Raw genomic sequence first — 14,876 nt, forward strand, 5'->3', positions numbered from 1 at the left:
TTAAAAGGCCCAGATCCATTTTCACAGTGCAGTCAAAAAGGGTGAATTTGGAGTTGAGAGGCAATAAATCAATAACCGGCACAAGCAGGCTCCCCTCACAGATTTTTGTAGCCAGACGTCTACACCTGTCTGGAGGGTCCTTCGGCAGGCTCCTTTCCCTCAGGTTTCCCCAGACGTCACCAAAAGCCGCAGAGGAAAAGATGAGTCTGAACAGAATTCGCAGCCCCCTTCTCCTCACCGAGTTTCCGTCCAAGGCACCCCAGGCCTGGGACCTCAAGGACAGGAAACCTGAGCAGTGAAAAGGAAGTGGGGAGAAAGCGCAGCAGAACTGGGCTGCTGGTGCCCCAGGGTTTCTCGGGGCCTCAACTTGAGCACTGCCGCCTCCCAGGTCACAAAAGCAGTCTGAGGTCTTCCCATCGCTGGGGGCTCCGGCAGGCCGACGCGGGGCGGGCCCTGCGAGCGGCGCGTTGTGATTGGGCGCCGGGGAGCCCGCCCCCTCATCCCGGAGCGTCGGGAGGAGGCGGGGCCCGCCGCCTGCTCAGCTCCGTGGCTGCCGGCGCCTATTGACCCAGCGGCCACTGCACCGCTGCTGTCTCCTCCTGCTTGTGGCGGGCGGTGCAGGAGCGCCGAGTGGCGCTGGAGAACCGGCGTTTCTCCGCCGTTGCTGCCGCCATCTCCGCATTTGCGGGGCGGGAGGGAGGGGACTCGCGGCTGCAGCTGGAGCGGGCTTCTCTCCGGGGAAGGTCCTCTCCTTGCTCTCCTTTTCCTCCTCCGCGCGCCGCCGCCGCCCGCCCCCTGCGCCCTCCGAGCGCAGCCCGGGTCCGAGAGCTGAGCGAAAAGGGCGGTGGGGGGCGGGAGGCGCCGGCGGGCGGACGCGCGCTCGGAGGAAACTCCTGCCGGACCCGTGCGTCCCCGCGCCCAGGGTGCACCCCGGCCCGGCCTCAGCGGCGGCGGCGGCAGCAGGAAGGGGCTCAGTCGGGGGAGGCGGGGGCGGTGCCACGGGGGCGGGCCCGGCTGTCCCGGCGCTAAGTTGTGGGGCCCGGCTCCTCCCAACCTGATTTCTTTCCGCACGGCTCCTCGGACCCAGTTCCGCGCCGCCGACCCTAGAGCCGCCGAGCCGGCACCTCCTGGGTGAAGAGGACACGCCTGCCCTGGTCGAGAAAACTTTTCCTGCCGACTTGGTCGGGCGACGGTGGCAGGAAGTCCAGACAGCGACCTTTCCTCCGCCTGCTCCGCGCGCCCTGCCGGGTGCCGGCGCTGAACTCGAGATCTAGTTTGAGCGGGCCCCTTCCGGGCTGCAGGCGAATCCCGCCTCAGGAGGGACGCCCGGCCCCAGAGAGGGCGGTGGGCCGGGACGAAGGCCAAGGGCGCGTGGTGGCGCCGGAGATAAGGTGCGGAGCGCCGCCCGGACCCGCATCCGCAGCGGAGAGCGCGGAGAGCACAAGCCCGGGAGCAGGGAGCCTCCGGCGGCCGCTTCCAGGAGTCCACAGTCCGCCTCATCCTCCGCGTGAGGACAGTGCCCTGGCCCCGAGTCTATCGAGGAAAAATGAAGTTAAGCCGCCAGTTCACCGTGTTTGGCAGCGCTATCTTTTGTGTGGTGATCTTTTCGCTCTACCTGATGCTGGATCGGGGTCACTTAGACTACCCCAAGAGCCCGCGCCGCGAGGGCTCCTTTCCCCAGGTAAGGAACGAGGAAGTGGGAACACGGGGCTCCGAGAGTGTAGGGGTGGGGACCCGTAGTTACCCGCTGCTCCACGACCTCTCCCTCCCGCCGAGGCTCCGCGCTCCGGCAGGGCGAGGCCAAACTGGAGGAGGCTTGGATCCTCCTCCAGCCTGGGCTCCGCAGCCACCTCATCCCGGGCGCGCGGAGTTAACAAAGTACCAGGCGGCGTGCGGTGGCCGGATCGCGCTCAGGGGGAAGTGGCCGTGTTTCCGCACTTCGCACCCGGGCTTGTTGGGGTGGTCACCTGCTGGCCAGTGAACCGGCGCGGCGTGAGGCGCTCCCTCGCCGGCGCAGCGCCCACTGACAGCTGTTGGTGAGCCCCTAGGCCCACACAGGGTTAAGTTGCACTTACCCCCTGCGCGCACCCAGTCGCGGGAATGGATCAAATAAACCCCATCTGGGTGTTACATTTATTTATTTATTTAAACTGCACTGTCGCTTGAGGAAAAAAAGTTTATTCCGTGTTGCAGACCTCTAAGGTATGAATCTGTGGGGTTGATTTTAGTGTCGTCATTCTTCAGCTATTACATGGGGTTTGTTTGGAGCGGATGAGGGAGCCTAGTGGGGAAGCGCTTGTTATACTCCAGCCTGTAGCTACGGGGCGCTCAGTCCCGAGGCAGCGGTCAAATTGTCAAACGAGTTGGGAAAACGACCCGTCTTAAGTCTTTTATCTCAAGTTACTAAAAATAAGCAAATGGAGACAATCGGTTCTGTTTGGGAGGATATACCGCGTGTGCGATTTGTTTCAAGTTATTTGCCAATGACCTGTACGATCCAGAAATTTTAGTAAAACTGGGTATTGGGTAGTATCCCCTGTAATGAATGAACCGAAGAACTCAAAACCCTGACAAGCTGATTTATCAACTACTTCATTCAAGGGTAGAGAAACGTAGGACGTGAACAAGTTGGTGTTTTTTTGTTTGTTTGTTTTTCTTTTGTGTGACAGTGTAAATGACCAAGGAATATTCTTGCCTTTTGTTCTTGTGAAACGCTAGGACAAAAGGCTTGAGTTTAATGAAATTAGACTACTAATTTTACCTGAATTATTATGAAAGTGAAAAAAAGACCCCTTTGTGGATGGTGTCATCAATACAGAGCATTCACAATGCTTTGCAGATGAGAGATATTAAAAATCTGGTTGTAAACAGATGTATCAAAAAATTTAAAAGCTTCTGCTTTTAGGTAGTATTATAGAGAAAATAGTTTAGAGTTTGTCCAGTGCTTGTTGATGAGATTGGATAAAACAGTTAAAAAAAGGGGTGGGAGGGAGGAAGGGTAAACCCTCTGAAGCCAGAGCAAAAGGAGGAGTTCTAAGCCTTTTTTAAAATATGTTGTACAATTTTGGGGCTTAACTTACCGTGATTTTCCCCCCAGCAATCCTATTTTTTCGAATTTTCTCCATTACAGGAAAAACCATAAAAACTGATAGATTTTACTTAAAGTGTTATCTTGAGTAATGTCCTTTGGCTTTGGCTTAATGAACACTTCTCAATGATTTATGCACACATCTGGGGCTGGGGTTCTCTGGCAACCTTGACATTTTACTGTTTCTAAAGAAGTGAGTGAGTCATTTGGTTACTGGGACGTCTTAGGCGAAGTTAATTCCAATATTTTAATATCCAGCCCTAGTCCTTGTCAAGGGGCTGAAGTTCTGCTTACAACATAAAGCATTTAATGGAAAGTGACAGTGGCTGCTGGGAGAGAAGGCCCTGCGTATATTCTGTTTTGTGTGCAAGGGGAGAGGGTTTGGAAGGTGGAACGTTTTATACTTAAGTTTGCCTTTCTCAGATTTTCAGTACTGGCTTTTCGGTGCAAAAGGCACCTTTGCTGATTTAGTTTTGGAGAGCCACTGAATCCCCACGCAGGTGGACTGGATAAATGCTGTATAAGCCTAACTCTTGTATGTCTGATATCAGCCTGTGTGTCTTAGTCTTACATGGTAAACTGCATTCACACAATCACTACCCAGTAGGTGAGGAAACTTAGGCACAGAGAGAGTAACTTGCCCAGAGTCACACAGCTAAGAGCTGAGATTTCAACAGGCAGCCTTTGGAGTCTGAGCTCTCAGCCACTATGCTGTACTGCCCCCTTTAGTAATGCTTTGCCTACTGTTTAGTCCCCCAACTTGCTTGTGGAAAATAGAGCATAATGCTCTGCAGCTCCTTAGCTTATGACTTTTTTTTTTAAAGGAGTTTTTATTATGAAGCCCTAATGAATGTGCTGCTTTTTTTTTAAGCCTTTTTAAAAAAAAATAAGTGTTTGATTTTGAGATAATTGTAGATTCACATGCACGTATAAGTAATAATACAGAGATCACATGTATCCTTTACCAGTTTCCCCCAGTGGTACCATCTTGCAAAACTATAATATAGTATCACACCTTGGATATTTATATCTTGATACAGTCAATATACAGAATATTTCCATCACCACAAGGACCCCTTACATTGCCCTTTTATAGCCACAACCATTTTCCTCCTGTCCCTGTTCCCTTCTAGCCCCTGGCAATTACTCACCTGTTCTCAATTCCTGTAATTTTGTCATTTCAAGAATGACAGGTGAAATCATGTAGTGTGCAACCTTGGGGGATTGGCTTTTTTCACTCAGTCTAAATCTCTGCAGAGGCATCCAGGTTGTTACATGTTTGTTCCTTATTATTTTTTGCTGATGTTATTATCTTTTCATTTGTTCCTTATTTTTGCCGAGTAGTATTCCATAGATAGAGCACAGTTTGTTTAACCATTCACCCATTGAAGGACATCTGGGTAGTTTCCAACTTGGGGCAGTTTATTTCAAATAAAACTGCTATGAACGTTATAAACATTCACATAAGCCCTCATTTCTCTGAAAAATGCCCAGGAGTACAATTGCTGGGTCATAGGGTACAGGCATACCTCAGAGATATTGCAGGTTCAGTTCCAGACCACCGAATGTGCTCCTTTTTATGAAACGTTTAATGGTTGAGATTTATATCTCTCCCAGAATGTCTTCTAGCTCACTTGAGAGCTAAACATTATAATGAAAACCATTATGCAGCATAGCATCCTAGCATTTGAGTTGATTTTTATTTTTTCACTACTCCTAACTCCTATGTAAATCTTAATCTGATGAGAACACCAAGCATAGCAAAGCTAGGTTGCACTAAATTATATTTCTTTGATGAGTTTGGGTATTGAATTCCTTAGTTTTAATAGAGCCAAGCTAGTCAGTCACTATAAATCGTTTTGGGTGTTTAGTAGAATGATTTCTCTAGAAAGGGATTGATTTCCTCCGAATTGTCCATTTTAGTTCCTTCCAGTTAACATGGAACTTTACATGGTCCATCATGTAAACAAGATATGTTTTAAAACCGTCTTCAGTTGAGAGCAGTCTATTTGCTGTAATTCTGGCTTGCTTTCTTTTTGCCTCCTCCCCAAGTGTGTTTTCCACCACTTGGCCAGACTCTGGGGTGGAAGTGGGCCCAACTCTGGGTGCTCTAGGTTCTCCCACCCTGGAGCAGCTGCCTGCCTCTGAGATAGTCCTTGGAAGGCTTTCCCCTGTGCTTCTGGGAGGAATTCCTTTGAGGCCTTGAGGCAACAGGTGGCTTTGTCTGTTTTGGCTTGTGTGTATTTTAGGGTTAATAAATCTCAGCTAGAAAAATTAATAAAAATTCCACTGAGAATGAGAGGCTGGCCAGGGCCTAATGCCCTGAAGGTGCTTTGAGGTAATGTAAGAATTCGAGCAGATGGAAAGGAGAAACATTGTTAAGGTCTTCCTGAAATTCTTCATCACTTCCTACAAGCGATTTCACAAGTTGCTTACTATCTACTTTGTGTATAAGAGGATGGCTTATTAATGTCTTATGTTTGAATCTGCAGAATTAATGACTCAGGTTTTGTATAACAAATGATCGATCTTTAAATAACTAGTATAGCATATGGTCATAGCGATTCGTATTAACCCTTGAAAGTTCAGAGATCGGGACTGATGGAAAATGTGAAAGTGAAGTTCAGATTTTATCTTGGTGCCCAGAAAACATTTATCAAGTGAGAAAGTGTGAATGTCTTTAAGTATTTGATTGAAAGACGTTGGTAGGTGGGGACTTTTATGTCTTTTTTTTTTTAACTTTTACTGTGAAAATATAATACACGTATAAAAACATGCTTAAACACTTTACATCTCTAGTACTTTCTTAAGCGTTCAACACAGTATATGTTTAATTAAAGTTGACCTCAGTCCCCCAGTTGTTTTTTCTTGCTTTTAGAAATCTGTGAATCTTAAGAATAATAAATAGAAAAATACGATTTTTCCTGCTTCTCCACACTCCAGTGCACTCTATTTATAAACAATAGCTCTTGTTAGGGTTTGTGCAGGTGTGTAGAAGGAAGTTTCTTTCATTCCTTGGGGTACACTGTTTGAGAGCTGTGACTTTTGGGTGATGGAACTTTGACCTTGACCGTGGTGACAACCAGGGATTTAGGAGAAATGAGTGCAAGAACATGAAAGCCCCTGAAAAGGGCTGGTTTCCTCCACCCCCTCCAGAGTGGAGTCCAGCAGTCCTTCAGGACTCCTCCTGCCAGCATGTTTCACTAAGACTCAAGAGTCTTCCTATACACGAACTAGGACAGACAGTCATGACTGCATCTGGTCTGAAGGCTTAAGTTTATTATTTTTAAAATTGAATTGAATGTGTTATTTCCAGATCAGCACTGCTGTCAGGACCTAAACAAATGCTTTTGCTTGGGAGATGTTGCAGTCCTGTTTATCTGAAGGGGATTTTCTCGGTGACTCATTAATTAGCATTAAAGGATATCTGGGCTGTGGGCAAAACATTGACTAAAATTACCACTTTTATTTGTTGTTTTTTTATTTTGAGTCAGCTATTGATTTTGGTGATAGCTGTTAAAACTTTGACCTTTTTTGACAGACTGGACTAAGTGTTGAGATTGTCCTAGAAAGAGTAGTTCTGTAGCTGCTTCTGATTCCCTGTTTTTACTCTTAGTTTTTTGAGTCCAGCAGTCTTAGTTTTCCCTTGTTGTTCCCTCACTTCCATGGAGATCTGTAAGAAAATGGGAGGATATTCAACAGCTGGGATATAATCTCTGGTTGCTGGATTATAAAGGCCTCATTGCGTTTTTGGCCCCTTCCATCCTGGTGGTCATATTCCTGGTAGATCAGCTTTTATAGTACATGTGGAAGAGAGGAGGAGGAACTCTAAAGAGCCCAAATTTTGCTTCTTTTCACAGTTGTGATTAGTAAGTTGATCAGGAGAGGAAGTGTAGACCATTTTAGCTAAAAGGGGTTTCTGTTTCAGTTACAGGTGTTACACCAAAGCTGCTAATTTTAAGGTTGAAACTGTGTTTAGGTTCAAACAAGTTTGAGGGACGATTGTTCTGAAATGGAGTTGAGACCTAGTGCTTGAGTATTGCTGAATTTGCCTTCTGATAGGGAGGAAGTAAATGATTTGATTTGAGTACACTCAGTCTCTTGAGGTTACAATGTAGCTTTTCTGTGAGACAGTGTATTTAAGGTAATGCTATTTGTATTGCAATACTTCTGTGCAGACCAGTGCATAGTAGGTATCTAGTAAATATTTCATGTTAAATTTGTAAATTTAACATGTTATATCTAAAGAAAAGATCAACCTTGAAGAAAGCTAGTTTAAACGTGTACATCTCTACCTTTGGCTGCCTCACAAACTCTTTGCTACTGACATTTGGGGCTGGATTCTTTGATGTGGGGGGCTGTCCTGTGCATCACAGGATGTTTAGCAGCATCCCCGGTCTCTACCCAGTATATGCCAGGAACACCTTTCCCCAACTTGTAGCAACCAAAAGTGTCTCCGCACATTGCTGTATGTCCCCCGGGGGAAAAAAAAATCAACCCTGTTGAAAACCGCTTTGGCTGCAGTCTAGCCAAAGGCCTATTCTTTATACCCATAGCACTTTGTTAGCACTTTGCATTTTAGAAAGGAGTGATCAAAAGGCTTAATTCTTTTTTATTTAATTGAAGTATAGTAGAGTTACAATGTTGTGTTAGTTTCCGGTGTACAGCAGAGTGATTCAGTTATATATGTGTGTGTGTGTGTGTGTGTGTGTGTGTATCTTCTTTTACATATGCTTTTCCATTATGGCTTATTATGGGATATTGAGTATACTTCCCTGTGCTATATAATAGGACCATGTTGTTTATCCATTCTATATATAATAGTTTGCATCTGCTAGTCCCAAACTCCCAGTCCAACCCTCCCCCCCCCCGCCCCCGGCAACCACAAGTCTGTTCTCTATGTTTGTGAGTCTGTTTCTGTTTTGTAGATAAGTTCATTTGTGTCATATTTTAGATTCCACATATATCGTATGGTATTTGTTTTTCTCTTTGTGACTCACCTTATTTAGTAGGATAATCTCTAGGTCTATCCATGTAGCTGCAAATGGCATTATTTCATTCTTTTTTTATTTCTGGGTAATAGTCGTGTGTGTGTGTGTGTGTGTGTGTGTGTGTGTGTGTGTGTGTATGCCATATCCTCTTTGTCCATTCATCTTTAGATGGACATTTAGTTTGTTTCCCTGTCTTGGCTATTGTAAATAGTGCTGCTGTGAGCATAGGGGTGCATGTATCTTTTTGAATTATATTATAGTTTTGTCTGGATAAATGCCCAGGAGTGGGATTGCAGGATCATATGGCAACTCTATTTTTAGTTTTTTGAGGAACGTCCATACTGTTCTCCATAGTGGCTGCACCAATTTGCATTCTCACTAACAGCGTAGAAGGAGGGTTCCCTTTTCTCCACGCCCTCTCCAGCATTTGTTATTTGTAGACTTTTTAATGATGGCCATTTTGACTGGTGTGAGGTGGTATCTCATTGTAGTTTTGATTTGCATTTCTCTAAGAATTAGAGATGTCGAGCATCTTTTCATGTGCCTATTGACCATCTGTATGTCTTCTTTGGAGAAATGTCTGTTTGTGTCTTCTGCCCATTTTTTGACTGGGTTGTTTGTTTTTTGAGTTGTTTGAGCTGTTTTTATATTTTGGAAGTTAAGCCCTTGTCAGTCACATTGTTTGCAAATAATTTCCCTCAGTCCATAGGTTGTCTTTTTGTTTTGTTTATGGTTTCCTTTGCTGTGCAAAAATTTATAAATTTGATTAGGTCCCATTTGTTTATTTTTGCTTTTATTTCTATTGCTTTGGGAGACTGACCTAAGAAAACACTGGTACGATTTATGTCAGAGACTGTTTTGCCTATGTTCTCTTTGAGGAGTTTTATGGTGTCATGTCTTGTATTTAAGTCAAAAGGCTTAATTCTAATACTCAAGGATAACTAGCATTTTTTTTGATGACTGAAATGTATCCTTTCACTAGATGCCCCAAATTCACTTATATTTTTAGGATTCTACATTGCAGTATGTTATAGAAAATACAGGGGTAGATTATGTTCATATGGAAGTTAAAAATGGAAGATTATTGTAATGAAACTTAATTTAAAAAAAATTGGACCATGCTTATTATTCTGAGAAAAGCATTTGGTCAAGTGATAGTAAATAGACCATGTTTTATTTTCCGCAAGCTTAGTTAGAGTTTAGCAGTAGTCTAGATTTATTCCCCTTGCCTTTTAGCACAGGAAAATAAGATATATTGATTAGTAATAAGGTAGTATGGAAGGCATATGCAAAAATAATTTGAGTTGTCTAAAGCTTTCTCAGGCAAGATATTTACTTTCTTCAGTGTATTACTTGTTTTATTTCTGCTAATTCTGATGATTCTGGTTACTGCATTTTGTATTCCTTTTTGAGATTAGAAAAAGCAAGGAAAGAAACTGGAAAATAAAGTGGATGGAGACTTCCTTCCTGTTCATTTCATTTGGTTCTAAACAGCCTTTTTAAAGAAAGGGGGTGGAGGTAGGGGTAGGAAAAGAATGAAATTCGGGGCAAATATTCTCCTTCCTTCCCTTTTGTCCGAAGGCCTGTGGTCTTGAACTTTGCTGAAGTCAGCTAACTGTGGGCCCAGTCTGGCCTGACACCTGTTTATGTAGGGCCACAAGCTAAGAATGATTCTTACATTTTAAAATGGTTAAATATGTCATGACATGGTTACACTCATTCCCCTGTGAATCGAATCATCTCTGGCTGCTTTTGAGTTACAAGGGCAGAGTTGAGAGGTTGCGACAGAAAGTGTAGCCCACAAAGCCTAAAATATTTACTGTTTGACCCTTTGCAGAAAAAGTTTGCCAACCCTTGGTTTAAACCGTATTTCTCTGTTATTAACATTGGAGGCAAATAGTGTGGTTAGATCTGTTGAAGCAGAGGTGGGTTAATTAAAAACAAACAAAGTTCTCGTAAACTGGTTATTAGGTAAGCATTACTCAAACTTAGTTTGTGTTTTGAGAGTGTGGTTTAAAACTTGTGTTGTCTATGTGTTTCATAGATTTCCAAGGGTCCTTGGGGAACTTCTGTACTAGAGCACGGGCATGCTTGACATGTTTAATTTGTTTCCCTTCTATCACCTGAAGATTTCTCACTCTGGGACCGATCTGGGACAGAGGGTTCTAGGGCATGAACTAAGCAAAATTGATCCATAGTCTTGAGATTGCAAACCATGACTTTATTGTGTCTTGGATTTGCTGTAATTCACAGATGGGCTGAATTCTGAGCCTAATCTGATTGCTTGGGTTGGTTAGTACCGTGGAAGGAGAGCCCAGGTCCTTCTGCAAAAGGTATCTTCTGCAAAAACCATAGATCTAGGCCGGAACTTGGCAGTCATCTCTGGGACCCCGACGACTGCTCAGCCTGAAGGCAAAGAACTGACTACCAGGGTGTCTGCAGGGGCAGTGTGCTACTCTGGTTATCCAAGAGTAATTAATTCCTGCTAATTTTGATCCTTCTTTATGCTTCTTAATGATTATGTGTGACTTTCATCATTCCTGTGGCACAGGCCACCATCCCGTTTGTGTGCTCAAAGACTTTACTGTCACCATTAAAATGTAGTGCACTTCCTCTGAACAAAATGAGTGTAATGCGTCTCATTGAGTGCAACTTTTAAGTGTTTTTTTTTTTTTCATTTTCAAATATATGCATGTGTGCATTTTTCACATGTAAGTGGATTTCTGCACTGGCTTCCTTTGCAGGTAGTTGCCTTCAGAAGTCCAGCAAAATCAACTGCTTTTTGCAAAGGCAGAGCAGGTCCCAAATGAGACCTGATCCTACCAGTGAACATTATTGTCCTGAATCAGGAGTCTGGAGAGCCGAGAAACTTGCCATTTTTTTTTTTCTTCTAAATACATGTTTCTTCCAGGTCTGATGGTGTTTAGTTTTGTAATGGGAAGCTCTTCCTCTTCAGGATGAAGCTGTACGTTGGGCCTGAAGGTGTACTTGGCAGCTTTACCCTCTTTTCCCTCCTGCAGGTGTGGAGGAATCTGGAATTTATTGGTCCTGGCCTTTGTGGCAACATTTTTACCTGTGGAGCATTAGAGGATGGAAGCCTGACAGTCTGAATCATTCTCAGAATTATTTTCTACATAAAAGAAGTCCTGAAATTCTGTTTTTAGAATCAGTGAGGTAGTCATTCTCTTAGCAGTCATCAGTTCCCCAGAAAAGTCATAATAGGAAAGAGTCATAGAATTTTTGGAGGGCCCTCCCAAGGTTAGGTAATTTAGTCTTTGATATTTCAGATAAGGACACAGACGTGTAAACTGGACCTCAGCAGTTTTGTTTTGGTTTTTTGGCTTAGGTCCCATAACTAGTCATAGCATACCTCGGACATGCTTGCTGTCCTGTAATTCAATGATCTTTCGTTGTACTACAGCCAGCATATATTTGATGACTCACTATGCGTTAGGTACTATGGAAATTGTGATAGACATGCCAGATATATTAATTGCTTTTTGATAGAGCTTCTTAGTTATTTGAGGAGACACAACTGCCATTTCTGAAACAATTAGAGACAGTTGAGTGTTATTTAGTTATTCTTTAGAAGAGTTAATTTAAAAAAGTTAGAACAGTGCCTGGCATGTAGCAAATGCTCAATAAATGCTAACTATTACCAATGAACAGAGGTTTATATAGTATCTATTATGTACAAGGCATTGTTGTAGGTTCTGGGTATAAAGGAACTAAGAATAAAACAAGAGTCCATGATCTTAATTTATATTCTTAATATAAGGGCAAAGGCCTTAAAGAGAATTCAGAACTAAGTTCGTGTAATGGCCTAGCTCCAACTGACCAAAGGACATGGGACAGAAGCTAGGCTTTTCGGATTGGGTAGGACTTTGAAAGGAGAAAAGACATTCCTAGTGTGAAGTACAATGCTTCCGAAGGCTCGGAGCCTGGCACAATGAGAAGAGGTAAGGAGGTTGGTTTGATTTATAATATTTGGAGCTTATAAAGAGTAATTGGGAAAACACAGCAGGTAGTTTGGGATCAGATTGTGAATTTTCCTGAGAGCCAGTGCGAGGAGTTATGAGTTGGATGGTGGTGAACCATTAGAAGTTATTGAGTATGTCAGGAAGCTGCTTGAGAAAACCAATGTTGGAGAATTAATTTCATAGAAAATTTTAGACCTGGAAGGGAGCTAAGAGAATATTAAATCTAAATTATTCTGGTAGCAGGTGTGTAGGAAGACTCAGAAGCAGGAAGGCAGCTGAGAATCTGTTTGAGGTAATACAGACATAAGGCAGTAAATCCCTGTACCAGTATTGAATTGGCTGGAATCAAGAGGAAGAGGGAAAACGTGGAGACATTTTGTAAGAAGTGTCGGGCTTTCTAACAGATTTGATAAAGGGTAATGATGGGTGGCTTGAGTAAAAAAGGTTCTCCCACCTTTTTCCTTTGGGGCATTTGGAGACTGCTTGTACTGCTTGCAGAAGGGGATAGTTGGAAGGATAAGCTAGTTTGGGAAGCCAAGTTCAGTTTCGTGTATGATGAGGTGGATGTGAGTGGAAATAGCCAAGTGGGCTGGAGTGCCAGAGTGAGAGATCGGGGAAGGGAGATGCTGATCTGGTATCATCAGCACAGTCGAGAATGAATGAGCTCACATGGGACCTTGTGAGAAGACAGCAGAGAGCCAAGTAACATTTCTTATAGCCAAAAGCTATGCTTCTTAGATTAAGATTACTGTGTAGCAGATGTTAATAAATGCAGCAGCTTGTATTCAAATTGTCAGAGACCAGTTCATTGGTCAGCATATCTCAGAAAAGGTAAGGCTATCATAAGGAAGGATTACAAAGAAGGATTTCAGTAGGAAATGAAAAAAGGCCCATTTCACCTTTGGCCCAAATTATGGGACTAAATTATTTTTTCTAGGTTATAAGAACAAAAAATAGATTACTCTATGTGTGTGTGCATGTGGGGTGTGTGTGTATGTTGGGGGGTGGGGGAGGGAGAGGGAGGAAAAGAGAGATTTATTAAAGACCAAAAGGCAGCACTCTAAGCAGGGGCCTCATAGCTCAAGGTTGTTCTGAAGATCAAACAGATTTCTGAGGATACCCCCAAACTGCCTGTTGTTTATAGCAAAGAAGAGCCTGTCCCATTTGAATGGTGGCTAGCCTCATGTCCCTCACCCCAGAACTGAAGAAGAACTCTTTTTGTCCCCAGACCAATTAGTGAAAATTTGTAGGGCCAAATGACAACACTCAAGATGCAAGATATTGGGCTGGCCAAAAATTTCGTTTGTAAGATGTTACGGAAAAACTCGGATGAACTTTTTGGCCAACCCTAATACTTCTTGTGACTTTCAGGGGAGATCTAACCAATAACGGTTTAAAAGAAAAAAAATTTGAAGAACCCAAGAAATTAATATCTTTAACTCATCTCTGATAGCTGATAGTATGATATTTAGAAGTTTGCTATTTTACATTCTTTTATGTTGCATTGTGCCTTACTATTGCTTTTGTTGTGTCTGTGGTATTTATCATGCTCCTCCTTGCCCTTGTAGATCAATTGGTTCAGACCGATTTTTTTTTTTTTTTTTTTTTTTTTTTTTTTTGCGGTACGTGGGCCTCTCACTGTTGTGGCCTCTCCCGTTGCGGAGCACAGGCTCCGGACGCGCAGGCTCAGCGGCCATGGCTCACGGGCCCAGCCGCTCCGCGGCCTGTGGGATCTTCCCGGACCGGGTCACGAACCTGTGTCCCCTGCATCGGCAGGCGGACTCCCAACCACTGCGCCACCAGGGAAGCCCCCCAGACCGATTTTTTAAAAAATTTATTTTATTGAAGTATAGTTGATTTACAGTGTTGTGTTAATTTCTGCTGTACAGCAAAGTGATTTAGTTATACATATATATACACATTCTTTTTCATATTCTTTTCCATTTCGGCGTATCACAGGACGTTGAATATAGTTCCCTGTGCTATACAGTAGGACCTTGTTGTTTATCCATTCTGTATATAATAGTTTGCATCTGCTAATCCCAAACTCCCAACCCATTCCCCCCTCCTCCCCTTCGGCAACCACAAGCCTGTTCTCCATCAGACTGATTTTTACAGAGTCACTAGGAAAGGATTTGTAAAACTTTAGAATATTTGATGCTTGGAAAGAAAAGTAAGGAAATTCAGAATTTATAATAATTCAGGTGGGACTTGCCTAAACACCTGTCTCTTGTCTGTAAGGAATAGAGGGGCTTATTCAGGAAATGAATAGTATAAGCAAGACTGAAGGTAGGCTGATTATCTACTTAATACAATCCTGCCTTCAGAGATTCCCCAGAACTATTTCTGTATGAAAAACCGTCTTAGACATGCCAATTGCATTTATTTTAATAGGCTAACACTGTTTAGGTTGATTTGTTTTTTCCATTTTTGACAGTTACTTTCTTTTTACATTAAAATTGTATTCCTCATTACTTGTGTAAAATTATAATATGTCGATAGAACTTTTATTAGCAGATCCTGAAGTATAATATATGTCATTCCTTCATGGAGAATGAGTTAGGTAGTATAAATGGATTGTGCATAGTAACCCTTGTGTACAAAGACAGGCATATGTCAAAAAATATAAGATAGATTAACAACATAGACCAGAAGTCTTTGATCAGATGAATGCATGACAGTATGATCCTGGTTCCTTGGGAATTGTTGCAGTCTGAAAGTGTATCCCATGAACTTTTATGCATGTTCTTGGGTGGGATACATTGTTGACATATTATCTCAGAGTACTATGTGTAAGGATAGAAATTCCATTAAAAT

At 43.2% G+C, this 14,876-nt stretch overlaps 1 protein-coding gene across 1 annotated transcript in view; it reads left to right on the forward strand.

The window, feature by feature from the left end:
• The first annotated feature begins 1,015 nt into the window (after window positions 1-1,015).
• Window positions 1,016-14,876, forward strand: part of MAN2A1 (mannosidase alpha class 2A member 1) — a 161,888-nt gene continuing 148,027 nt past the window's right edge. Inside the window, exon 1 of the mRNA XM_030869905.2 lies at window positions 1,016-1,681. Within this exon, the coding sequence (XP_030725765.2) occupies window positions 1,547-1,681 (135 nt within the window). The 5' untranslated portion in view covers window positions 1,016-1,546. The remainder of the gene's footprint in view (window positions 1,682-14,876) is intronic.

This window comes from Globicephala melas, chromosome 3, assembly GCF_963455315.2.
Source record: "Globicephala melas chromosome 3, mGloMel1.2, whole genome shotgun sequence".
Lineage (NCBI taxonomy): Eukaryota > Metazoa > Chordata > Mammalia > Artiodactyla > Delphinidae > Globicephala > Globicephala melas.